The 26839-nt window shown below is 42.3% G+C and overlaps 1 protein-coding gene across 4 annotated transcripts; it reads right to left on the bottom strand.

Annotated features, from left to right (window-relative positions):
* Nucleotides 1–1265: 1265 nt before the first annotated feature.
* On the bottom strand, nt 1266–26594 carry Rab8 (RAS oncogene family member Rab8). 4 transcript variants are annotated; one of them, XM_065428802.1, is made up of 8 exons: nt 26433–26594; nt 25869–25929; nt 25730–25790; nt 25587–25664; nt 25380–25469; nt 23985–24098; nt 14015–14041; nt 1266–7422 (listed from the first exon to the last, which is right to left on the bottom strand). In XM_065428802.1, the coding sequence occupies exons 1-8, from the start codon at nt 26554–26556 to the stop codon at nt 7330–7332; spliced, it is 648 nt and encodes a 215-aa protein (XP_065284874.1). In that variant the 5' UTR covers nt 26557–26594; the 3' UTR covers nt 1266–7329. The 4 variants fall into 4 exon arrangements, with proteins under 4 accessions (XP_065284874.1, XP_065284873.1, XP_065284875.1 ...); XM_065428801.2 differs by having other exon boundaries at nt 23982–24098; nt 26433–26593; XM_065428803.1 differs by lacking the exon at nt 14015–14041 and having other exon boundaries at nt 23982–24098; nt 26433–26591.
* Between the last annotated feature and the right edge of the window lie 245 nt (nt 26595–26839).

Genomic DNA, 26839 nt, shown 5'->3' with positions numbered 1-26839 from the left:
TATATGCGACTGCCACAATGTAACAATATTAAAAAAATCTCTCATTGCATAAGGAACCTTGATAGACAAGAAAAAACGCAAAAAAGAAATATGAGTTGCAACACCACCTTCCAAGTTCTCGCACAAGTTAACCATGTCATGGATTTTGATGGTGTCTGCTCAGGCATAATTCATTCGTTATTGTTGAGAGTCGACTGCACTGTATTCTGAAAGAGCCAAATATTGAACTTGGCAAGTTGTGAGAACATTCACTGTGCCACAACAGCCCAATTAACAAAAATAGCTTAAAATTCATGTCACATTAACATAGAGGCACTGGGGTCTTGGTGTACGTTTAATAAACGGAAGCTTGACCTTGATTTTATCTTCTAGCAACTAACTTCTTACCACAAAATTAATGAGTTTTGAAAGAATACATCAGCAGTCTAAACAGAATGCGGCATCATAAAATGACAGCAAGGGAGCTACCAGAGACGAGGGCTGAGAAGTAGCAAGGGAATTTCCTATGGAGCCTTTCTTTGATAGAATGAGTCAAAAGCCGAGCTTATGGAGGCTCTCACAGGTGTGGCTTACATATGCTTCTCAGCTTTGTTTGTTACAGAGAACAGGTACCTGGCAAGAATTTTTTTTTCTTCCAGCTGTTCAAGCCCACTTTTGTGTCGTAGCTGTAAAAACCAAAATGAAGCTAAAGGATGACAACTTGCTTCGATGGCAGTAGTAGAGCACAGATAACCATTGTGTACTGGTTTGCCACCTTTTTAAGCTCATGTGCACACTCACTGTAATCAGGGGTTAATTCTGTTCTCTGTGCTGCCCTAAACATCGATGTAGAGGTGATGTAAAGTGTTCAACTTGGGTTCAAAGCCAGCTTTTTCATTACCTCCGTAAATGAGAAAATTACCAGGACTGCGCTGGCCTGCAATTTTTAATATGGAGGAGGTTGCATACCACGTCCAGCTACAAGCAAGCATGTCGAGCTTACTTGCTCATAGGAATGAACTTTGGAGTTTATTGCACACCGCTCGATGTGTTGGCAAAATGAGCGTGGCCAACGAACCAGTGCAGCAGAGTGCTGTTATGCAGCCCACCAGCAGGCTCAGTCATACATGCAGCGGCGTTTAAACCTTGGCAATACTTTGGCAGAACATGGCTCATTGTACTATTTACTGAAAAAAAAAAAAGATTTCTCCTCCATTACAATGTGCTGGCAATCATTTCTTCAAAGAAAAAGACAAAGCTTACAAGTTCACATTAGACCAAGACCATTAAAGAAGAAAAAAAAAACATTTATTGGAAGGGACCAGTATCACATGCTTTTCATCATCCCTGTGCATTTTGACATTTCCTCACAATCACATAATTGTGTACAAGTAACAAGCACACGCACCTGACCAGGATCATTCAATACTGTTGACTGACTAAGAAGATGCGCAGCCCATCCCAAAGAATGACCAAAATAGCAATGCCATTTTTAAGATTGCCATTTACCAAAAATGTGAGTATAGTGTGCGCTGTCCATAGCTTGACAACTGATTAAGGCAAGTTATGTGTCACATGTAACACTGGGATTTCTGCTCCTGACTGTAACGACAACTTTGTTTAGGAACGCGCGCTCTCGTGTCACCAATGTCTCACGTACCGGTAGGGTTGTTTAGAAGCTGTTCCACAATCACCATTTCACGTTGCTTAATTAAAGGAAAGCCGAACCTACCTTACACTCTGTAAAAAACAAAACATTTTCTCTAAGCAGAAAAAGAGTGCATGATGAAATTCGCTGTGGTTTCTTGATTTAACAGCCCACTCCCACTGCAAAGTGCGTCCTCATAATACCCATGGGAAGGGCAGCACCAAGATTGTGAGTCATAATTCTATGTTGGGATATACTATAGGCTCTACTGGCCCATATAGCGTGGATGTTGGTGTTGACATCACCATCACAGAGCTACCAAAAACAGCAGGTAGATATTCTAATTAGACATCTGTTTTTGTTTTACAAGTCTATGAACACATTTTGCTCCGCGGAGGCATACATGATATGCATCTTGCAAACTGGCAGACTAAGAGCTTCCTTTGGCGATGCTCGATTCTGAAGTTCTTCAGCTTCCCTTTAAGCAACAATTACAAATGTGCAGCCTATACATAGCAAATAGACACGGTTAAATTATGGGTTTTGACGTCCCAAATCAAATTGTTGGCTGCTGTTCCATTGTGCCTTGGCTAAGTGTCTCGGCTCTTTTCATGGGGAACATATCACTTGGTGATTTGGGCTACCCAGCCAACCACAGGGTTTCAGCTGCTACATCAGTGTTGTGAGACAAACATGATAGAATGACCATATTATAACAAGTAGGCAGTTTCTGAAAGCTTATAGATTCTGTTCGTTTCTAAAAACATTCAAGAGAGGTGCAAGTACCTTCAGTGAAAGTTGGCTTGAAGTTTTTTTTTTCTTGCCTGATTAATTTGCGTGAAGTCGCAACAAAACAAGTCTTTAAAACACAGTTCATGCTATGCAAGTACTCGCACATTTTACAGTTTTGTGCTGTTCACTATACATAGGAACATTTAGAGGAACTTTGGGGCTTCAGGATATGATGACAATGTAAGTACCTTCACTAAAATTGGCTTGACTTCAGAAACCTGGTAAACAGTTCATATTACACAATATGCTAGAGAGCAGGTAGCAGATTGCTTAAACACACTCTTTGCCCACATAAGTGCTCACATGTTAGACTGCTTTCCTAGGTTTGCAGCAATTAGCATCTGTGATAGCTTTTTCTTGGAACACAACTACAGTCAACTTGTTTTAATTCAAAATTCTGTGGACCACAAATTCTTCTTTACACAACAGAATTATGAGGTACTAAATTTACAGGTACACCAATGATCAAAAGTATGTGGACCAGATTTTCTATAGAGACCGAACTTCCTCGATGCCTAGACATGTAACATAACACTGAAGACTGCAGTTTAGATTTGACATTGCAAACATTGCAGTCCAATTGTCAGTCGCACGTTGTCAGTCTCTGTTACAAGAAATTTGTTTTTACTTTTTTGCCAATGCCCCTGCTATATACTTTTGATCGCAGGTGTACATGGACATACATGGTCATGTCTGAAAAGGGGTACGCAGGACTTCATCACTTTCAGTGACAAATGGGTCAGACATCAATCTGTAGTGTCTCCAGTTAAGATACACAGCAACCTGAATATCAGACAAGGGCATGTTTAGGCTATTCACATTAATGAATGCCTTTATAACCCCTAGAAAGTAAAACAAGTATGGATTAACCAAAATCAATGACTGCCTTGTTTGACTTAAAGGTGGCTTCAAGGACCACTGAAATAATGGCAAAAGGAGCCTAATTTTTTTTTTAATCGTCTGGATTTTGAATAACTTAAGTTTGAATTCCTGCGAGTGTACTGTACACTAACCTGTACTGCCTGGCGACAGCTGCAAGCCATGAAAAATGCAGAGCATTACGTGACAAATTTTTAGGCACCCGTTACCGACTAAGGCCAATGTTCCAGACATATGATACTCTTATTTTAATGTGTGCACTGTAATGTGCAAAATGTCATATATAAAGAACCCAGAATGTGTGTCTGGACAGTGCAGCATGTTTGTATTCAAACAGTATCAAATGGTGTATGTAAAGGAATGTTTTACACTGCAACTAGTCTAGCAAGTAGACTACAGTCCCATACAACCCCAGAAGAATAAATTTAATAATACCAAAAACCTTGTCAGCAGCTGAATTCGCAGGGCTACCTCCACCTGTACGATCACAGCCAATGGCAGGGCATCAGTGTAATGTAAAAAGCGCAGTGTAGTGTACAAACTACAATGACAATGGCTGATTCTCGGACGACACCAAGTAGAGATTTCTTTAGAAATTGCTCCCACCATACACTCAAGTTAGGATCTTCATTCTCTTTGTCAAGTGGGTTTTGACTCTGTCGTATTGGTGCAAATCAAGCACGTACTGCCTGACAACTATGAAAGTAAACAGGTTAGTGAGGGGGGGAAAAGGTTTTTGTGCCCAAAGTCCGCATGCACATTTCGAAGTTTAAACTTGCAGTTGAGATTGTCTATCACAGCACTACGATGTTTACATGTGCTACGATATTTGTGTCCCACAACCGACTACCGGAATGGTAGGCATTAAAAACAGGCACAACAGTGCAGAGGTGTTCTACTGGTCGACTGCCAGTAGGCAGGTGATATTGAATTCAAATCACGAATATCAGCAGAGAATGCTACAGCAAACGTACCACTGGACTGTCTGCGTACAATTATAACACTGCTGTGAAATGGAGCTCTAGGGCAAACCCAAATTCTATATGACAATTAATTTGCCTTCGGCAATAGAAATAGACTGTGGATAGCCAACTAAATAGAGGCAGTGAATAAGTGGATGATACTCCCAAACAGCGCCTGAGGAGAGGGCGCCTTGTCCCAGCTATACCTGCAGCAGAAATTTCTTGGCATTAAAGCTGTTATTGCCACCTTGTGACTCACTATGTGCATGTGACAGATGATCCAAACCACAAACTGAATTGTCTTGCTACTTAAAGGCTTTTGCAACACTTTCTAAGAATCTGGTTATCACCTACGTGCTTGACCAGACTGATTTACAATTAACAACTGTCTTACGCCAACACAGCACTTGTTGCAACAATGCACAAGACACAATGTCACTATAATTCAGTCGAACCCTGATATAACGAACACAGAAATGACAAATTATTGGACATAATAAAGTAAATTGTAAATGTTTATAGCCAAATTAGCATGTAACGAATATACACTTGTAACAAATAAGGGCTATAGCGAAGGTATCTTAGCGTTGGATGTGACTTCTTTATAGCAAGGTTCGACTGCAGTGTGTTTTGCATTTGAGGCAATCCATGTACATTTTCTCTTTTTTTTTTGTACAAAGAGCCACTTTTTTACCCAGTATTGATGTTGATGTTAAGTATAATTCAGAGTGAGAACATCATACGTCAAATCTACGACATGAAAGATGGACACATGATGCCAGCGTTTGACATGAGCCCATATCACCAAAACATGCTGAAAGACTGCAATCTTCGCACCTCTCATCCCTCCATTGAATTTAAAAAAGCCCCATAAGCAAAATTTGCTGCTTCAGATGCATTTATAACATAAAGTGAGTGCATAATAACATCAGTCAAGCATCAGAGGTGATGATGAAAGTTAGCACAATCAATGTAGTAGAAGAGCATTTGGTGGTGTGATAAGAGGGAGAGTGCTCACAAACTTGAGTGTATAGAACTGCTGCGTTTGCACACACCAATGAGTAGGAGAACAAAAAAAGGACTTTGAGTATATGTGTATAGCATATGAAATTGCAGCTGCAAAGTATATTGTGCAACTTCAGCAGCACCACTCAACTTGGAAAAAGAAAGCATCAAGTAAAAAGTAAAAATTTCTGGCCCAGTAAACGGCAGGAGCAGGACAGGGGACATGTACAAAGAAATTGCAAATTTGAATAAACAGCATTCTGAGTACATCGAGTGATCAACAAAAAGTCAGGTATGTGCAGGCTTGCACTATCATGGACAAATGAAATGTGAACAAGCTTTAACTAAAACAGGTTTTTCCATGACTGGTTTTCACCACTTCAAATGATGTCAGACCAATTTTAAATCATACGTTCAGTTCTGGACGAAATCGCTGGCTACCGGATATGCAGTGTAGTGGAACCGCACTTTTGCATTCATTACCTATGAGAGATGTTCAACGTTTTAAACTTGGCTGTCAGTGTTTTGTTTGTCCATGATAGCACTTTTGAAAGGGGGCTAAATGCTGCATCACAGCACTTAGGTGGAAAATGTGGGCAATGGTGACATCTTGTTTTTGCTGGTAATGTCACCCTAATCTGGGTACATACAGGATAAAAAAAAGCTTACTTGTCTTTCAGGCATAAAAATTCCTCTCGAAAAGATGCAGGCAGTTTTTTGTGCACTGCCTTCAAGAAAAAGAAAGAACAAAAGGGATGTGAATGGAACCAGTAGCCACAAAACAATGCAGTCACAAAGGGACGAGATTGGCAGAACGAGATGAAAAAAACAACCTGGACGTCAATTATGCTGTACACATAAGGAGTTATCATCCTTTGCAACTTTCAACGCACCCTGTTAAGGTTCCTACAGCCACTGAAAACCTAACAACATTCAGCTCAAGGCCACAGCACAAACACATTTTGTCCCAAATCAATACATCAGCACAACAAATGAGACCCTTTCATAACAGAGGCACTCACCCTTGAACAGGGAGTAAAATCAAGATGCAGGAAAAACAAGGAAAACACATCGTTTATACCTTAGTTATATGGGCACACTAATTGCAGTTAAGCCAAGTCTTACCTCCATATTCACAAATGCGCCTTAACTTGAAGCCAGGACGACTTGGTCAAGTCTGGCTCAAGATAACGCCCAATGTGATTGCACCCAAGCAAACACATTGAGTGTCTTGGGCATGTTGACATCAGCCATTATACTGAGCCGGACTTGGATTAAGTCGAGTTGTGGCTTTAACATTTCTGAATACAGGGGTTAGTTGCAGCCCACTCTAGTTATGCCCAGTTACACAAAAAAATTTGTTTGTATCATTAACCGCAGTAAATGTGGTCAAAATTTTCTAGCAATTGAGCATCACTAGAGTAGGCTGTAATACCCTAATTGAGTTTGCTCACTAGCTGCAGCTCAGCAGAACTTCTCTTACCAACCGCAGCAGTTACACTCAGTTACATGGAAAACCTAACATACCTCGCATGGCTATTAACTGCAATTATGCTTTCTGTGTAACTTTTCATAACAGCTGTAGGCCACAACTTAGGTTCAGCTTAACTATAATCAGTCATGCTTGTGTAACTAGAGTGCAACTCAGGTTCAAGTTAACTGCAATTAGTATGCCAATGTGACTAGGGCATTACTGTACAGAGCGAAAGAATACGTGGAAGACAAAGTGCACCTTCTCTTTGATTGCCGTTCACATACGAGTTTATAAGACCGGGAGAGGGGGGGGGGCACCTTTTGCATTCAGTGTGGTCAGAACAAGAGGTGTTTGCGTATATATGCCTGTGACCGCACGTGCAGCGATGTGCGGTGTGCCCTCCTCAGGGCGAGACAGACATGAAGAGCCTAGGAGCAACAAGCCAGGGGCATCACACGATGCCAGCCCACAAAAAAATGTCGGTCATGCCAAAGTGTGGCGGTTGAAGACTGGATTCTGCAGCTGGCAGGCACCCTTTTTAGGCACTGATACGAGTCACTGCACTACTTGTGCTTCACAGTCTACAGACATCATAGGAGAGTGCACGTGAACCGGGTCCTCTTTCGCACGGGCTCAGCAGCGTGTAGGTGAGGGCCTGCTGGCTTTGGCTGTGCCCGAGCCGCCTGGAAGAGAGGGCGCCAATGAGCATTAGCATGTTTTTTTTTTTTTTTTAAAAGCGTACCCTCTTATGTGGTTGTGAGAGCCAGCCATAGAATCAAGACGTCAAATGTTTGATTGCATGCTTATTCACTGAAGCACAATTTCCACTGTTCTACATTATTACATGCCACGGGAAGAGTTGCTACATATCCCAAGCCACAAAAGCATGCCATATGATAAAGGAACACAAAAGGAAGACATCATCTTCCTTTCATGTAAGCTTTTGTGTCATGATTGCTACCCAATGACTAAAGTGACCAGAGGCTCTGCGGGATCCTGTGAATCTGCTTGATGCTGCTAACATAAGAATTTCATGCTTAAAGCCCTCCAGCTGTGCATATCAATGCAGAGCTGCTTTCAATTCAGGGTTGTCTAGCAAAAGCATCCTAAGTTCAGTAACTAGGTGTCTGTACATGGACAGGCCCCCTTTCAGGGTACGACCCTCGCAATTATTTTTGAGATTGCAACTTTTCAACATCGCCAGCAAACTACACTTAATGTTACATAATGTAACTCATCTAAGCAAATGTGGATGACGTACTTATCTCTAAAGTATGGTTGCAACCCATTTCCTTAAAAGCTCTTCCAGCAGCCACGTTTCTTTCATGTAAACTTGTGAGGACTAACAACACAGAACGCTAACTTACAGAAATAACAGCTATGCAATGGAAGATGATAGTAAGGTGCCGCAGGAAATAATATCCACTCAGAAAAGGCACAGCACTTTCTCGTTCTGTATGCATACATTTTCTACAGAAACCTGCATGAATGTTTAGACTACCCTTTGAATGCTGATAGTTCATCACAATATGAGTCCATGCCTTAACTTGTAAAATTGATGCAACTCAACATACACAACTTCTATCAACGAAACACTTGTAAATACCACATTTACTTAATTCAGACTTGTCAGGAGAACCCAAATGGGCACCTATACATTCTTACATGAAAATATCTCAATAGTACTAAAATTCGAACAGTCACTAGACCTAAATGAGAAAAAAGGGGGCTCGTCCAAGTAACATGCAAGTAGGCCATGCCATACGTGCAGAAAATAAAGGTCTCCTTCGAAGTATATGATGCGAGGCAACATGACAGACGTGCGCATCATGCCGAATGCACATGCAAGGAAACTACACTAAGCACTCAACACTACCTACCACAAAATGTGTGTGTACATCACGTAGTTGGCAATGAGCCCAGCTAGCAGAACATGTAGGTCCACACTAGTTTTAACAAGCTTCCCCAGCGAAAACTTTACAAAGTAAAACATTACTACAGTAGACACATTAGCACTGCATACTAAAAGCAATGCTTCTAGAAAGTTCTAGAAAGAAAGCCACAGCTTTCTTTTTTCTTTTTTTTGATGTTGAACATTCATGTCACACCTATTTGCAACACCACATTCATTGGTGGCAAATATGATACAAGTGCTGCCATCTGTGATCAAAATGTCAAACTGACAGTGAAAAACCTTGCTTGTCTGAAGCAACAAAAAACCAGGCAAAATCGTATGAAATAACTGTACTAATGCAAAATCGACAAGCAGACCTCCTAAAAAATGCAGAAGGGGCTAAATAGTTTTTAGACCCTATTGAGTGTTGAGCTAAAGGCAAGTGCATTGCTGCTATTACATGGAAAATCTGTTGGCCACAGAGATGGCTGGATAACTTAAAAATAAGCAGTTGTGGTGATGCTGCCACCAACAACGTTATTTCTACCCCAAAGACCAATGAGGCACTGGAAACAGCTTGGTTTTTGCAAACACATATTTCTGCAATTTTCACCAACTCTATATATACTGTTCAGATAAAAACTTGTCTTGAGAACTATTTGTGCCATTACACAAATGAAACTCGGGTGCTGGCTGTCCATGAAATGTGTACTCAAAGTGTTCCAATATTTCAGTAGGGAATGAAATTGCAAAATACCGAGTTCACAACAAAGTTTCTCACGGTATTCCTCACAGATAAGGAAGCACAAATTTAATTTCTTACAAATGTAGACTGTTGTTAATGTTTACCCGATGTTTCCTGCACTACCTACGTCATGCAAATGACTTGTAAACACTTTCTCATTCAGAAAAATGACACTACAAAGTCAAACAACATTTTTCAACAATCCCTTTAAAATGTGGCACAGGCCAAAATTTTGAAGGCGCCATGGGGTACACTACTGAATAGGATGGTCCTACGGTGGTCAACTGATGACAGTCGACTACACTATTTCCAGAGCATAGGTGCCCTGCCAAATAATTTATCTGAATAGCAGTCACTAAATGGGGGCACAAGAGTGACCTAATGAAGAATGAACACTCAATGAAAACACACTTAACCGATCATAGTTTACATAGACATGCTTGGTTATTGTGAGAACAAAATGCCAGTAAAACACTTGTAGCATGCTCCTTTTTTTTTTGCAGAGCACAGTATAAATTGGCTAAAGGAAGAAAACTATTGGACAGTTTTAGCATAATGTTATGTCATACTATTGCCAATACTAGCTGCCATGCCCGCATGAAATTTGCCATCTACTGCTACCATCCAGAATTTGCCAAATGGCTTCCATTGGTTATAGTAATTGCAAAACAACATGGCAATGCCCAAGCTGACTGCTTCAATTCTAATTTGCTCTCACTACCTGCTCTCCATCCTGACTGCAAGAAATGAATGGTAAAAGCAGCCTCTGCTTAGTCTCATCTAGGGCTGATAACAAATTATTAGGAATGTTTTGTCATTATTTTTGAAATCAGCTGTTTGTGTCAACACTGTTAGGCCTAAGAGAACAGCAGAGAGCTGCATAAGTGTATTTATTTCTACCTATCAGAGGGTGCTATAGCATTTAATAAACATTGATTTGCCGATGATTTGTCTAGTTAGGTATATGCCAGCACGGTAGTGGCAAATACCGAGAGCCTGGTAAACTCTGCACTTGTGCTGTCATGGCAGCTAGCATCAGTATTGCAATGGCAGAATGCTTTGCTAAAATACTGTATTGAAGCTTCATGCCTGTGAGCTACTTTTCAACAGAGCTTCCAGGAAAGCAAGCATGCAGTAGCACGGTATGCTTTTCACACAACTCACAATTCAGCACATACAAAACTGTCTCCAAGTGACTAATCTTAAACCATGAAAAAAAAAAAAGGTAAATGCACTGCCACTGTGGGCATCACTCATCCTTTCAGAGATAAAACAGGGACCAACTGGCCAATCAATGTTGTTTTCAGTGTTACTAGATATGAATAGAAAGATTTAGCATAACTTCTCGTAGTGCCTGCTCTGCCCACAGTTTGTACACTCAGGTGATGCAGAGAACAGCACTGATTTCATATTTTCACTAAACTAACCGTGAAACTACAAATAAGTCAACTGGATGTGTTGTTACATTCTGCTTATTTAGCCTGGTACTCCAGTGATGGTCACTCTCCATTTGCTGCTGCAGGCATGAGTGTTATGAGCACGGGTACTTACATTTCTATCCGTACACAGCCTATAACGAAATAGGTGTGCATCTAAGCATAGGAGACTAAATTCTTAGTTTAGCTAGTCAACGCAGTGGCAAAACCTGACACACTTCTCATTCTCGCTGATGTTATGGAAGATTAGTTGGCATGGGAACCAAGGTATAGTTATTTGATGACAAACAGCCGGGCCACTGCCACGCTCAGCCACCAACCTTGCACATTCCCTGTCTCTCTCTTTCAAAACACCCCGTGTCTCACCTCTCAACTTGCAAGATTTTGTGCAAGGCCCTTGCCTTCTTTATTGAAGGCAATAGGTGCGCTGCTCATTGCTCACCCCTCGCTGCTCTTTGCTGTTTTAAAGTGCATGAGGTAGTCATAAACCAAAAATATCCTGGCAGATTCAATTTCGCGTTATCTTTGTAAGCGATAGCTTGCGTATTATGACAAGAGACGCACTGCTGATGTCAGCAACAAACATGTTCCTCAGCAAGCATGGTGGACCTTGCAGAGAAAGCGGTACCTGTATCCAGCATTAAATTGTATGCAATTGCAAGATATGACATGTTTGACTTTGTAGAAACATGCCACAGCACCACAGTATGATGGGAAACATGCAGTAAATTTCAGGCACAAATGCAACCCGTAACATCTTTCTTCATTGTCAGCTAGATGATGCGCTTGCTCACATTTTATAATTGTTGCTCTGTGACATGTCTTACGCACCAAATGTCTCAAGTGCCGACTTGCATGAAATTATTTCACCTTTTCAGGCTTGCATCCATAGTCTAATGGTTAGAGCATCAGGCTTCTGTGACAGGGGACTAGGTTCGAACAAACAGAAAATTCAATTACACAGTTTTACATGTCAAAGCCATGATCTGATTACAGGCTCAATCACACCGGCAACTTAGGGAGATTGAATGACCACTTGCAACTGGTGACCAAAAAGCGAATAAGGTGCCCCAACCTCACAACAGCAAGCCCGGCTTAGCGCAACCTGCAGGTTGCATTCCTGGAGATTATTGTTCTCAACGAGAACTCTACAGGGAGCTACGCAGTTCGCGCACTTTGCTGGTTTCGTATTCCGGCAACAGTCGTGGATTTTGATTCAAGCAAAGAGGAAGACATCACTGTGCTGATGTGCTCTGCCGTGGTATCAGCTGTGGCAGCGCGGAAGCGTGTGAAGAAAAAACAACGCTAGTGTGTGCGCCTGTGCCTTTGTTTACGATAAGTAGCCGGCCACGCTAGCCGCCTCCTGCCCGAACTCCACGCGCATGGCTAGGAGTATTATTGAGAGTAAGTAGTAATTTCTAGTTCGTGTTGCATGGGAATCGGTGCATGATTTATGTGCATTCTTTTACCGTTGTTTAGCTTCCTGCGCATGCTACCGCGTACAATCGACACACTGCTGGAACTCTTGCGGCCTAGCATCACGGAGCAAGACACCAATTACATTCACGTAATCTGCCGTGGTGGCTTGGACTTAGTATTTGGTGCGACACAGGACGCGGATGAAAACACATGCTAACATAACTTTATACACGCTGCTGATTGGTTTAGCAGTTTTGCAACCACAGTCGTGTGGCTGAAAAATTGAACAGAAAGCGACTGGCCCAAAACAGTCGACTCTCAAAAAAAGTGACCATTTGCAACTGGCCGCTTTGCGACAAAGTTGGTTGCAAAGCGATCGCTGTCAGTCATCGGTGTGAATGACCCTTACGAGGCGTGCGATAGCAGGGAACTGTGCGTTAATTTTGACCACTTGAAGTTCTTTTACGGGCACCTAATGCACAGTACACAGGCGTTTTTGCCTTTCGTCCCCATAAAAATATGAATGCTGCAGCCAGGATTTGATCCTGCGATCTTGTCGTGCTTAGCAGCACAACACCATAGCTGCTGGCGGATCAGGGCTTGAAACCAACCAGTGAACATTTTATTGTGACGGCAATTATACGGACACTCAAAATAAATGTTTGCCGTTGTCGTCGGCGTGAGGTTCCATACACATTTATGTGTATGTATGCTATATGCCACGCCTTCCTATACGACATGCAATATATGCGGGTTATATGGCTACAGGATTTTTATTTGTTTTATTTATTCTAGTGGTAACTAGGGACATCTAGTGTCTCAAATTGGCCACAAACAGCTAGAGACATACAGACCTCAAAGCGAGGAGAAGAGCCAAAGACAGCTATCACTTTAAAACAAACAGAAATTAGTTAAAGTGGCCCTGCCAACAGTTTTTCTTCAAAACTCAGAACACACTACAATAAGTATTACACCTTTCAATGAATACATTCCCACAGACATCTTTGAAAAGGGATCCAGTAATAAAAGAAATATAAACTGCACAATGTTTACTTTCCCCATTCCTCAGAGCAGTATCAACAGCAATGCCCTGTTGTTCCTTTATTTATTTCTTATTTTTTTCCACAATGCACTTGTAGCCACCTTTTGAAGTTGGTATCGAACAAAAGTGCCAAAGGAGTGGTGACAGAATGGGCAGGACGCAGAAACAACCACTGCTTCCCTATTTGCTAAAACACTGCATGCGCGAGTGTTCACTCAAGATTAACTCATGATTGTGAACAACCACTAAATGGCTGGCACCTATGGGCTGTAGCCCAGATCTACAATGTTATAGGTTGGGCATAATAGAGAGGACCTCGAAAGCCGCAGGAGAGCAACATTATTGTATGCGTGATTGTGGACTCCCTGCTGCATGCATTGGGATTATATATTTGGCTCGCATGTTCATGACAGCATTGCCTACAGATTGTGAACTGAAAGCGGCACATATCTCCCCGAATTTCTTTGAAATTATCAGTCACACCGCATAAAACACCGACCTACTGCTGTTGTTGCTCTAATTGCCATCTATGCTACTTAAAAGCTATGCAATATGCTTCAGTACTCTTATCTTGGCTACAACAGAAAGAGCAAGGACCACAAAGCAAGGGGTATTACTAAAAAAACATGCTTCACATTGTTGCTACCAGCTAGTATTCATGCTGTGCGTAGCAAGGCAGACAACTATTGCACAACAGGCTGTTAGTCCTGATGCTCACTCATGTGAGAGGACTATTTACCTTATGTGCTCCCATCATGGAACTCAGCTAGGGTTGAAATGAGGCAGAAGGGAAAAGGAGGCAATGGACAATCTTGAATCACAAAGTGAACAGGGATATTGACACAGAATAGATAGGTTTCACCAAAAGTCACAGTGTACAGGTAGGAGAGCACAAACATAGTGACTACATTTTTCTGCCTTGCTGCAATGCATAAAGGTATAAAAAAGGCATGCATTATGCAATGGATTATAGTCCGCAGAATCTTGCAGTGTTGTTCAGCATTAAGACATGACCTAGCCTACTAAGAAGAAAGCCAGAAAAAACAGACAATCAGTACAAAGTATGATTGATGGACGCATACCTGCCAAATCTCCCACATCTCCTGTATAAACTAAAAGGATTTGGGATTGTTTTATGATTCAAGTTTTAAAGGGCCCCTCACCAGGTCTGGCCATTTTGAGCTAACAAGCTCAGAGCACACACTGCACAATAATTATCGTGCCTGCAAAGCATTACATCGTTGCGCGTCACGAAAAGACCTGAAAATTCAATCCGAACACTGTTTTCCCTTCTCCTCACAGCAGCTGCGCTCCAACCCGGAGGATGACGTACACATGCTAGTGTGCCTATGTATACATGTTTGCACTGAGACGTCGCTTGTAGCGAAACATGACTTCGAGAATTATTCAAGGCAACATCTGTTATTTGTGTAAGTCGAACCCGGCTATATCGAACTCGCAAAAAAACGCCTATCAGTTCGATATAGAGCATAATTCGATATAAGCCTGCTAAATAATTGGATGCCATAAAAGCACATACCATTTATGAAATCACTTTATTGATGAAACTAGCTTCGTTTCGCACGAAATAGACCTGCATTTTCTTCTGCTTGGGCAATTTCGCTGCGTGCGAGGCACGCACTTCCCCACGTTGTCTAAGGAGTCGGAGCAGCTGAGGCCGCAACATTCCGCCTTCGCGCAGAAGCACCGGACTAGTGCGAGCGCACCAATCGCTTCGGAGGATGTGGGCCAAAGACGGTCGTTGCTTTCCTCGTTGTGCCCATTTTCACTTGTGCTCGGCACGATGCCGGCAATGTAGTCTTTGTTTCCGGGCTCTCCTGTGGTCGCAACACCATCATTTGCGCTCACAAACTCGTCCACCGTTGATTTGTCAACAGCTTCCGGAAATTCTGACACCTCGCTCCAAACTTCGGCAACGACAACGGCTTCATCGCATTAATCAGAATTTACAGTCATCACCGAGCACGCGGAAGTCGGTACGGCTTAAGCAATTTCGGATGAACCACTCGTACACGGCCGCGCGTACGCGTTGGGCGCCACAGGCACCGGGTCGTGAGTTCAGCCGCTTTAGCCCTAATCTCCCCCTTATTCTTCAAGATCGTGCTGAGAGTGCTCCTCGAAATCTTGCACGCTGCGGGGACATCCGACTTGTCACCGCGTTCGACCCGGTTTATTATTTCGAGCTTCACGATGAAAGGCGAATTCTGCCGCCTCATCACGCCAACACTGCGGGAGAACGCGCACACAATGAATCAGATAAGCAGCGAGACAACTAGCACTTTCGCCACCTTGCACGACGAGGGCACAAGAGCCTCTGATTGGCTGTCGGAGCAAGCGCTGCGGGCGGACGGGCCAGGATCATTTTTTTGTAGGGTGGTGTCGGCGGCTCCGAGGTAGCGCAGTCACGTAGGGAGAGCGGTTGGATGGAGCCGCGCCGCCGGGTTTCCCTTCACCGCGAGGGAAAGCCAACTTCCGGGGGCACTTTTCGCCGTTTGACGTTCGATATATAGGGAGTCGCTACTAGTTTTGTTCGATGTATGCGTAATTTTTGCTATATATACTCATTGTAACTATACCGTGTCCAGAAATTGTTCGATATATGGAATAATTCGATGTAAACGGGTTCGATATAGTCGGGTTCGACTGTAATACGTTGCTTGAATAGACAATTAAACCTTAGAGAAATAATAAAACACACAAACCGAATGTCTGCAAGTTTTTCTTTTACTTTGCATCGCAGCAAGAGAGATGTACTTCCATTTCGTCTGCTTGTTCCCACATCATGCAGTCAGACACCAAAACTATGTAATTTTCTACCGTGTTCCAGTGTGGGATCATGCTCTGTGATTCGCTTGTGTCTGCCTCAGTATTTATCTAGCACAAACTTATACTGCTAGTCAGATGTCCTCGTGTACAGTGCGCACAATCGTGTGCTGCATGAAACTAGACGATCACAACAGCTGGCGCGCGACGCCGTCAGTGGAAGTGCCGTAAGAAAAGAGAGGAGAGAAAAAAATGAAGGCGGGGCCCGTGATGTATGTGTCACACAATCCTCGAGGTCCGGTATGGGAGAACGCAGGGAAGGAATTTCGCTTGCTGAGGCTAGACGGGGCGAGTGGAGAGAGCGTCTCGCTTGGCAGTGGAGCTTGCCTCATGAAACCATGGGTTTGCGGCAACGAAATATTTCTATCTCGGCTATTAGGGAGCCGGTTTGAAAATTTTTTTAGGGAGAACGCTCCCTAAAGGACACGTAACAACCTCCAGAGTATAACCAAAATTTGCTGTGGAGCCTTGTGAGGGGCTTTTTAAGAAAAACGCTACTTGCAAAAAACTTTCGCTTGTCGGCCTCCGAACCTCCTCTTAGAAGTTTTCCTATGGTGAAAGGGTGCAAGAAAGAAGCTTGTTTTGAGCAAGTTGATAGCAATAAGTTCCCAAAGCAGGCGAAGTATCCATCAGCAAAGTCGCTGAAAGACTTACTGGACTTACTGTGATAGAAAAAAATGTGTTGCTTGTTAGCCTTGGCTGTTCCAAATTGGCTGCTGCTGCTGCTTGTGTGTTGTGCCTAAAGCTAAACCATCATTAATAAAGTGCATACGTATCACACAAAAAGCGCGTACTGAAGGCAAGTGTTAAATGAACAATTGCTACACACAATAAATGTATGCAACATGTAAAGAATTGTGCCAACGCGCTCGGTAGCAATCCTGCACACTTGTCTGTCATGCATGAATCTTTTTCGCTGGTTTTCATCTCGGTAGATCACGCACTTAGTTGCCCAGCAGTTGGTCCTAATTGCAATGACCTACTTGCCGAGAAAATCATAAAACAGGAAACTATATGAGAAAAGATGTCACTCATTTAATTGTGCAGTTCATTCCTTCGCTGTGCCAGTATCTCAGTTTTCGTGCTTTTCTGGGTGGTATATTACTCTCAACAGTCAGAGCAGGGCAATGTCAAAAGCTAAGTAGGTCAAACTTATATTAATCAGTGGGTAATTCACTACTTAAGAATGATTAATCAAACTTGCACATATTACAGAAAAAAATTAACCGATTACAATTACTACTTTCAAAAATTTTCGTCCTTACAATTACCACACAACATACCTTTATCTCTAGTGCACATATTTTGAGAGCTTTCACTGCCGCTGCAAATGTCTTCACAGGTAAACGAGCAAAGATTACTGATTAAAATGTTGAAAAACAATTCTTAGTGAAGTTAGTGATTACTGCCCCCTAAAAGGTAGTTCAGCAATTACTAAAAAGCAATAAATTAATTTAATGTTACTTTCCTCCCTATTTTTATTAGCATTGAAAAAACACAGTAAATAGAATGAGCTGGCCTGGCTCTTTTGATGCATCCTCTACAGCCTTTCAAATTGTTTAATTTCACTAAGAATTGCTTTTCAAAATTTTATTCGGTAGTCTTCCCTTGTTTGCTTGCGAAGACATGTGCAGTGACACTGAATACTCTCTAGATGTGTACGCTTGTGTAAAGGGCTGTGTTGTAACGCACGAGCACGTTGCCGACAAGATTGTGGTTACTTACCGTATTTACTCGCATAATGATCACACATTTTCGTTCAAAATTGGCACAAATTCAGGAGTGCGATCATTACGCTGGTTATATTCTCTCCCCCCCCCCAAAAAAAAAATTTTTCTTTTTTCATTTCACATTTGCTGTGGGATGACAAGCAGGTGGCTACCGCTGTCAGTGTGGGACACCAAAACAAAAGCGGCAGCCGGCGGAGCAAGCTGAAGGCGATTATTTTTCTTCTCATGAGAACATTATGCGCATTGGAACAGTTTCTTCCGTATCAGTAATGAATAATATTGTTAATATCGGCAAGTTTGCGACAATAACGTAGCCATGTCCACTTTGGGGGACAGAAACAGATGGGCGCGCTTAGCTGCCAGTGACATAGAAACACATAGAGGGCATGCTGTGGAAATTGCGGCATTTGTCTTCATTACTATTCTAATACAGCATGTTTCCGCTAAGGGTGGGCGAATATCTTAGCTGTGTTACAAGCGTCGGCGTATCGATACGGTACACTTCTAACGTATCAGTGTAAACATTGCTACTATCGTTGCTGCTCGCGATTTCTTGAATGCCCACAAGTCGAGTGCAGATGAGAAGAATCGAAAGGCGCCCTTTACGTTGCTGTTGTTGACCAAAACCATTATGAAGCCTACAAATAATAAAGCCGAGGCAAGTTTGGGTGAAGCTTTTTTTTTTTCATGGAAGTGCGGAAAGTGATGAACAGTATGAAATAGGGCACCTGCTTAAGAATGTTGGGTGCGTGCAGACCGCATGGTATGTCTTCAAGAGTCATTCGCGTAGCATTTAACAGATGGCAAGCGCGATCATCATTAGCTAGACTTGGCACACAACATATTGCTGCGACAAGTTCAGGGTGCGATCATTACACGGGAAAGAAAAAAAAAAGAATTTTGACAACAAAATTCAGGGGTGCAGTCATTACGTGAGTGCGATAATTATGCAAGTAAATGCGGCAATGCCGCAATCGATGCTCGGTTGTGTGTCCTTTATGAAGCACAGGACTTCATCATTGCTGGGGCTTGGGAATGTGCTTCTGGTAGAGTAAGTGAAAAGCTAAAAAATATCTTCTATGGGTGGCTCCTTGGCAGAAATGTCTGAAGGGGCAATCATTATCAAGCCACAGAGGTGCCATGTTAATTTGTCGGCTATCATCTGGTGGGCCTGCTAATGGTGCCTTTCGCTCCTTCGCTATTTGGACTTAAGCAACTAATTGTAACATATGCCAGCAAATATTCACATTGACGAAAATGTTGTTGAATCTGTAATGTAATTTAATATAAAGCTGCATATTATTCAGCCCTAAAAATGATTTTTCTGCGCTACAGTTGCATGTTGGGCTTGTTGATATATCATGATGGAGGCAAAAGGCATAGTTCATCAGAAAGAGGATAAAAGAAGAACACAGACGACACACATGTTTGGCGCTAAATTGCAAAAAAAGGTGCATATGAGTTCCACACATTAAACAAAGAGAAACATTTATTCCCCAAAATCTTCTGTTTAAGTCACACAAGTCATTACGTGAAGAAGAACTGAGCAGCAGCTCTTACTGCCTCACAGGAAAGAGAGAAAAAATTTATTACAAGAGAGAAGCTCAGGGGTCAGACTTCCAAGAGAGGTATGCAAATCTGCAACCCTGCCATGTTCAGGTGATTTAGGCATACCTGCAGGATACTGATCGTGGGAAGGAGGTAAACCACGTACATGTTTTCATCTCTTTGGACACTGAAGTTCCTGCCACATTTAAGTACTCAAAGTTACGTTCCCTGTTATAGCTTGTTCCATCAAAAATGTATCTTGTTGCATGTAATTGGCTACTAAGTAAACAAAATAATTGCTAAATTACAATATTACCAAATAATGTAACTGCTCACAAGTAATACACACAAGTTTGTTATTAATGAAACCTGAAGCATCAGTGGCAATTGATTCTGCAGTTTTAGTGGTGGTGCCAATACTGTCCCCTGCTTACATCATGTGCTTGTTTACAACAGCTCAGTTGATGACATAACTGACAGTTCAGTCTCAGATGAGCAAATGACATTGAATCACGCTGCAAGCAGCTCAAATAACTTGAAATTCTGTGCTAGTGAGTCAGGTGGTGCCTCGATTGTGGACTGAATTGGTGGTCTGGTCTGTTGTGTGAATCTGTCTTGTGTGCGAAGCAACATGGAAATGAGTGTTGAGGCTCAGGATTGTCAAAATGAACTACTTTGTGCCAAATTGGCTATATTTGCTGCTTTTTGATTCGAAGACTATCAGCTCCTCAACTACTTAGGCACTCTCTTTGGCTACTTTTGATAGCAGTATATCAGGTATTATAGTAGTGACATAAATCTCAATATTATGTTGAATTTTACATATAAGAGTCCATTTATTACTCCACAAACACAACTTGAGCTATACTACACATGTGCTAAATTGTGAAAATCAAGCATCTGTTAAAATTGAAAAGTATTTTACGATGCACTGCTCCAAGGAAGCTTCTACTGAGAGGGGAACCTGTCTGCTTTCTTTCAAACTCCTTGTCAGCAAGCTATTCTTGCAAACGTAATCAAACCAAACTATTTTCAATTATCAGTTTCAATTATCAAGGTAATGCTTTACTGCCATTTCGTCTAATTCTACTTGCGCTGGCTATTTATGACCAGACGTAGTCAGAGTGCACCTATTTCTTTTGATTTTAATTATTTTCTTCGCTATTCTATTATCTCTGGCCAAGGCTGGCTAAAGTTTGGCAAACCTGTGATAACATGTGTACAACGTTTGAGTCACACCAGGTCACAGTGCATGTTCTGTCAGTGGCTTTTAGTTGTGTTTGTGGTACACACATTTCAAATATCATAGGAGGTTGCATCTCTTTTTCTTTTTTTTTTTATAGAATTGAACAAAAGAGACACAAAAGTGGAATACCCATGGCTTGAAAAATCAAGTGCTTATAATTACAATTTTATTCCAGTCAGCTAAAGGCTGACCACTGAAAAGCTTTGTCAAAGTAGTGGTATTTTGAAACTTTTGGTGAAATTTGTACAGTACTACCACAAGTCAGCTAAGTAAATACCCTCCTAAATATGGCAGTGCTCTGTGAAGCAAAAATTCCCAGAAAACAATCCCGGATGCCCTTATGTGAAAGTGGGCAAACCAATGAGGTGCAAACCAATGTCCCATAGTTATATGAGCATGGCAGGAAAGATTTCAATCTGGCAAGCAGTCTAGCAAGCTGATAAATCTGATAAAGCTGATTCAATCTGGCAAGCTGATAAAAGCAGGCACTTTTCATGAAAGGTGTGGAATGTATCCAAAGGCCGAATTCTCAGATGATCACTTCTGTGTGGCTTGGCACCAGAGGGGTTGGCATTTGTGGGAGACAGTGTGCCTTGCACAGTGGCGAGTGTGCTGTCCCAGATGCATCATCTCAATCATCATCTCAACGCATCATCGCAGACGATGATGCGTCTGGTGCCGAGTAACACAAAATTTTGCAAAAGTGACTGACCGAGAGTATCTGCTGTGGTATTAAAGTGCTTTTTCGCTTCAACATTTTCAACACACCCTGTGTCAGTGGGGTTACAAGCAACCAAATGCTGCTGCTGTCTTGCCCTCATGGCATTCCCAGTGATGGAAGTGGCACTTGGGGTCTTTTGAAGCAGAAAAATGTTGAAAAATTGTTTGGAGCAAGAAAAGAAAGCTTTGAAGCAGTAACTTACTGCCCTAGTGCAAAGAGGAAGCACTGTATAAGTTAGTGCTTTCTGAAACATTGCATTCAGTATGTATTATACTAAGATTCAAGTATTTTTATTGTGCTAGCAACTATGTAAACACCCCAGGCGCACTTCTGCCATTGTCATCATCGTCGCCGTGATGTTCCATATAGAGTTCAAGCGCAGTAACATGGTCACTGTGTGCCGTATGCTGTATGTGGGAGTGAAACTTGCAAGGGTCACCCCACAATCGCAGCTCAATCTTGCACGCACAAGGGAAGAACACGGGGAGGAAGCGGGCCATCTTCTGTTGCAAGCAATGCACCGAGAGGAGTGGGGAAGGGGGGGGGGGGTGTTCTACTCTGCGGCTACTGCATACGGTGCAGCCAAGCGGGAGCCACATCTTGAAAGCGATCTGTGATGTGGACAAAGAGCGCCGACGAGTGGTGGTAGCTTCCTATGCACTGTGCTTTCAATGGCTATTTCACAATGAAGCAAGAGGCAGCACGAAGGTCAATTCACTCTCTTCTGCTGCCGCGCTTCCTCCCTCCAGCGTTCTTACAGCGAGTTTCTGTGGTCATTGAGTGAGATGTGTTCATGTTTGCCTGTGCATGCATGATTTTGTGCTTGTTAATTTCGTAAGTGAATATTTAGAAGTCTACACGACCAATAAAACTATTATCCTTACTTCACATAGCTATCAACTAATTTGATATTGCAATCGATGCTTCATCTTTGGGCAGAACTGCGACTATTTTTTTCAGCTCACTGGTCCATTTTAATGTTATTATATAAGAGGATGAAGATACGTGCAAGCTTCATCCTAATTCACAGTTAATTCTGCATTTCAACAAAGAGTTACTCCTCCCCCACCACCAAGTTATTAATTTCATCTGATAAAAGTTTTTTCTATTATAGCATTTAATCTGCTAAACAAGTAGAATATGTACAGCCGCCAAATTTTTTATTAATATGGTGCGAGCGCTTTATTCTCGCACATTAATAATAATGCACAAGGATAAGCTCATGCGCTGAAAGCTTATGCTAATCACAGTTTATGGTATTCTAGGCTGTTCCAAGCGAGACAATGGTGCACTATCTGTCCGGCAGTTACACAATTTTAATAAAGAATTGAATGGCCATACTATATTGACACTACATATCCCTACAATTGAAATTACTAGTTGAGCAAGTTGGCAGTTGATCAGAAGCACAGTTAAGCAGCAGAAATTCAAATGGAACAGAAATAATCATACTATTTTAATTGTCCTCGCAGGTATAGACTGACTAGCGCCTGTGTTGTGTGACTTGTGCATCCGTGACTATGTCATCTTCCAGTTTTCTAGGCTACCTTGTAATAAAACACACCTTATTCATTTGTCGATATACTACTAGGCGACTGCAAGACAAGTACATCGAGCAGCTGTGCCTTCAAAATTGTGCATCATCAAAATTGCATAACATATGAACGCTCCAGGCAAATTTCTGCAATTGTCATCAGCGTCAACGTGGCCATGAGGCTCCCTATGATGTCCAAGTGCAGTAAGATGGTGGCCGCGTGCCATATGTGCTGTAGCTGTGATGGAAAGTGTGCGAGGGTGAGTTGCAAAGGATGGTTACTGGGTGTGTGCCGGCTTCTCACATGTGCAAAATATTTCCACTTCGTAGCAGGCGCTTGTCAGCACAGGCCTGGCACAGTACTTGCGATAAATGACAATTTGATGTAGTACGTAGCAGGATTTGCTTCACAGTGCAGCACTTCCATCCCTGCATTCCTCCCCGTGTTCCAAGCTGCACTAGAAGCTGTGCTACTGCAGCCACGTAGGAACGCGATTGACATACTCCACCCATCACTGTACCAAGGCATTGGACGGTGTAGTGTGACCCTACACTGCACCACGAATCTCAGAGGCCATGGTACCGGCACAATGACCTCAATCTCTGCCAAGAAATTGTGCCACAGCACATAACAGTAACCAACTTTCTGCCAGAGGCACTACTTAGCCACGAAATCTACAGAAATCCACCCAGTAGCCACCAGCTTTACTTTTGCAGAACAGTAAGAAAGAAAAAGTGGTGGGTGCTTTGAAAGATTGAAGGATAGGACAGGCAGCCTTACAAGCCAAACTGGATGCTCCGAGCAGCATGTACAGGAACAAAAATTTACCCCAGATGTTCATGACAGTACTGTCTAGTGACTAAGCAAGTTTGCCTCTGATGTGGAGAGAATCATTGGCTGTCCTGTGTTTTCGATTTTGTGTCCCTTGTTTGTTGGGCTGTGTTGCCAATATGAACGGTATTGAACTTGCCTGGCTTGCCGTTCTACACTCCTAAAAAATTGCCTTTTCAATCCAAATTAAGATTCCGCTGACCAAACGACCCCAACCATTTCCTAATTGCAAAAAGAAGAGGCACTCTTACCACCTTTCGCTCCATTTTCTCTTTGATGTCTCTTGCAAGTGTGTAGAAGGCGTCCTCCACATTGATTGATGACACAGCACTGGTCTCCATGAACTTGATGTTGTGTTCTATTGCCAACTGAAAGCAAGAGCAAAACACTGTGGCCCCTTGCGACAAACTAACAAAAGGCAAAAGACAGGCTTCACAGATATAAAAATTTCAGTCATACTTTCTTTGTTGTGACAATGTGCTTGCGATTGCTATTCGCAGGTCATGATGAGCAATAAGCCATGGCCAAACATTTTTATATGGCAATTTCAGCTTTTGAAACTGTCCGATTCATAGCCATGTCAAAGGGGCACTTTCAAGTATGCATGCTCTAACAGTGACTGTATGCCGAATACACACTGAACATTACTATACATAGTTTTCAAGCATACTTGACATCAAACCTGCTGTACTCAATTATGCCTCGTGCTTTAAGTTCACAAGAAAAGCTTGATGCAAATTGATTACAATGAGGACCATAAACCCCATGTGAAAAAGAGTATTGGTGGTAGAAACAGAACATTCACAGCACATGAGCAAAACTTGGAGGACGCTTAAGCTTCACCTCTAAGAGTGGAATTCGATAGATTTCAACAATCTCTGACTGCCTGTCACGCTTCCCGGCAACTGCAGCTTTCTTACAGATGCATGGAGGCGAGTGTGATGGTGGTGCAGCAAGGAACCGAGCAGGCTGCGCCGCTTGCAAAAGGGGCTTGTGTTTGAGTTTCCATGTAACAGAATTATGGTTTCTGGTATATTCAAATTAAACTCCGATGCTATCATATCTGTACGTTGTGTTCAGGTCATACTTTACAATTTTTGTACACATTTTACTTTGAGGAATTCATTTATTTCCGTAAAGCCCCTGTGCCACATGGAGGGCCTGCGTGGTTGCGGTTCGGAATGATTTTTCGCCAAGCGATGTCCAACGCCGACATCAGATATTGTGCGACACGGGGCCCTTAACGCTAGCGCGTTAATAAACCAATGCAACCCATGTGCAGATCAAAATGTGTAAAATGGCTTTATGGCTTTGGAGCCCTTGGAAAAACATGCATAGATATGTCCTCGCTGCTTAGAATCACGTGATCAAAACCACACCTATCACAAGTGCCATTCAGGGCATCGCGAGAATCATACCAACATGCTGGAAGAAATTCGAAAATGAATGTGCTCAGTGATTCGCAGTAACACTTATACCTTCCTTGTGTCCTGCATGTCTTTATCTTCGTTTATTTTCTGCGGTGCCATTACACCAGAACGAACCCACACCAACTAGCCCAACTTTCAGTCCTTTGGAAAAATAAGTAGCTGTAATTTCGGTGTCATTACCTCTTTTAAGAAAAAAGAAAGAGTTAAGCGCCACATTACCTTTTCTCCACGCTCTTTAGAAACTTGTCTGAGTTCGTTCATGTCACACTTGTTTCCAAGAATCATCTTTTCAACGTCTGCCGCCGCATGCTGCATGAATGAGTAAACCAACGAAATCACATTTTAACGAGGTGACTCTGGTTAAAATAGAAAGAGTTGCGCGTCAGAAACATTCGGTAGAAGAGATGCAGACTGCAAATAACGTGCCTCGTCTGTGTTCCTGATCCACGTCTTTATGTTTTCGAATGTGGCTTCCTTTGTGACATCGTAAACGAGCATGATTCCCTGCATGTGGCGGAAATGAAAAAGTTTAGCACACAAACTTGAAACAATGTTATCGCAATGCTCACCATTGCCCCCCTGTAGTAGGCAGTCGTTATCGTGCGGAAGCGCTCCTGGCCAGCCGTGTCCCTAAGAACACAAGACGAACACGCGGATTGTCAGAGGCTAGTGACAAGCGGCGGCTTAGATGCGAGGAGATGCTATTACCATATTTGCAGCTTGATTTTCTTCCCGTCAATTTCGATAATCCGTATCTTAAAATCGATTCCTGCAATTGTAACAAGGGCGCACACGTTAGCAGGCCGTAATAAACAAAAACTGGTTTTCCAGTGTCACAAATTTGACGTCAACCAACTCCACATCGGTCATCCCGACCATATAAACACCACAGCCTTAAATTAGTTTCTTGTGTCATTTATTTTTGTGCCATGTCATAATTTTAACAATGCGTACTATGAGCTGATCCACTGATCGACAGAGTCACCGTGGACAGAGTATGTTTCGTACCATAAGCATTTGGTAACGGTATTAGTGGCCGCCACGAAAACCACTGCGTGCCATCGCGTACGCATAAAACTCAGCAGCTGTTACGGCGTAACTGCGCATCGCAAAGTGATTATATATCATCAGTATCAATATTTAATAACCATTTAATACCTTAATACGGATATTTATGCTGGAGGCGACGAAAGCCGCAAGCATAGAGGACGAACTAGTGAGCTACACATCTCGAGCATTTCACCTAAGATGAATGGGTAAGTGACAGGTTACCTATTGTCGATATGAAGCTTCCGTCGAACTTGTTGTCGGAAAACCTGAACAAAATAGACGTTTTGCCGACTCCGGAATCTCCTATGAGAAGCAACTTAAACAAAAAATCGTACGATTTCGCCATGTCAAGCAACTAAACCGGAAAAGAAGGGACAGTCGTCGTCACTTCCGAAAATGTCAACGCAACAAATATCGTAAAGAAAAAAAAAGTCTAAATATGAACTTTTTACGCTAAAATTATAAACATTGCAAATTATCTCTATATTTCTAATAATAAATTAAAAACCAGACGCATAAATAATATTTCAACGTCTTAGTGGTATTTAAATTACTGTTGGTGCTTAAAATGCGTGATATTAGTGATCAGTGCAAAACAGTGCACGGTCGAATCGACCCGATCTAGTTAG

This window comes from Dermacentor albipictus, chromosome 4 (assembly GCF_038994185.2).
Source record: "Dermacentor albipictus isolate Rhodes 1998 colony chromosome 4, USDA_Dalb.pri_finalv2, whole genome shotgun sequence".
Taxonomy (NCBI): Eukaryota; Metazoa; Arthropoda; class Arachnida; order Ixodida; family Ixodidae; genus Dermacentor; species Dermacentor albipictus.
The sequence above is the reverse complement of the archived record's forward strand: the minus strand, read 5'-3'. Positions and strand labels throughout refer to the sequence as shown.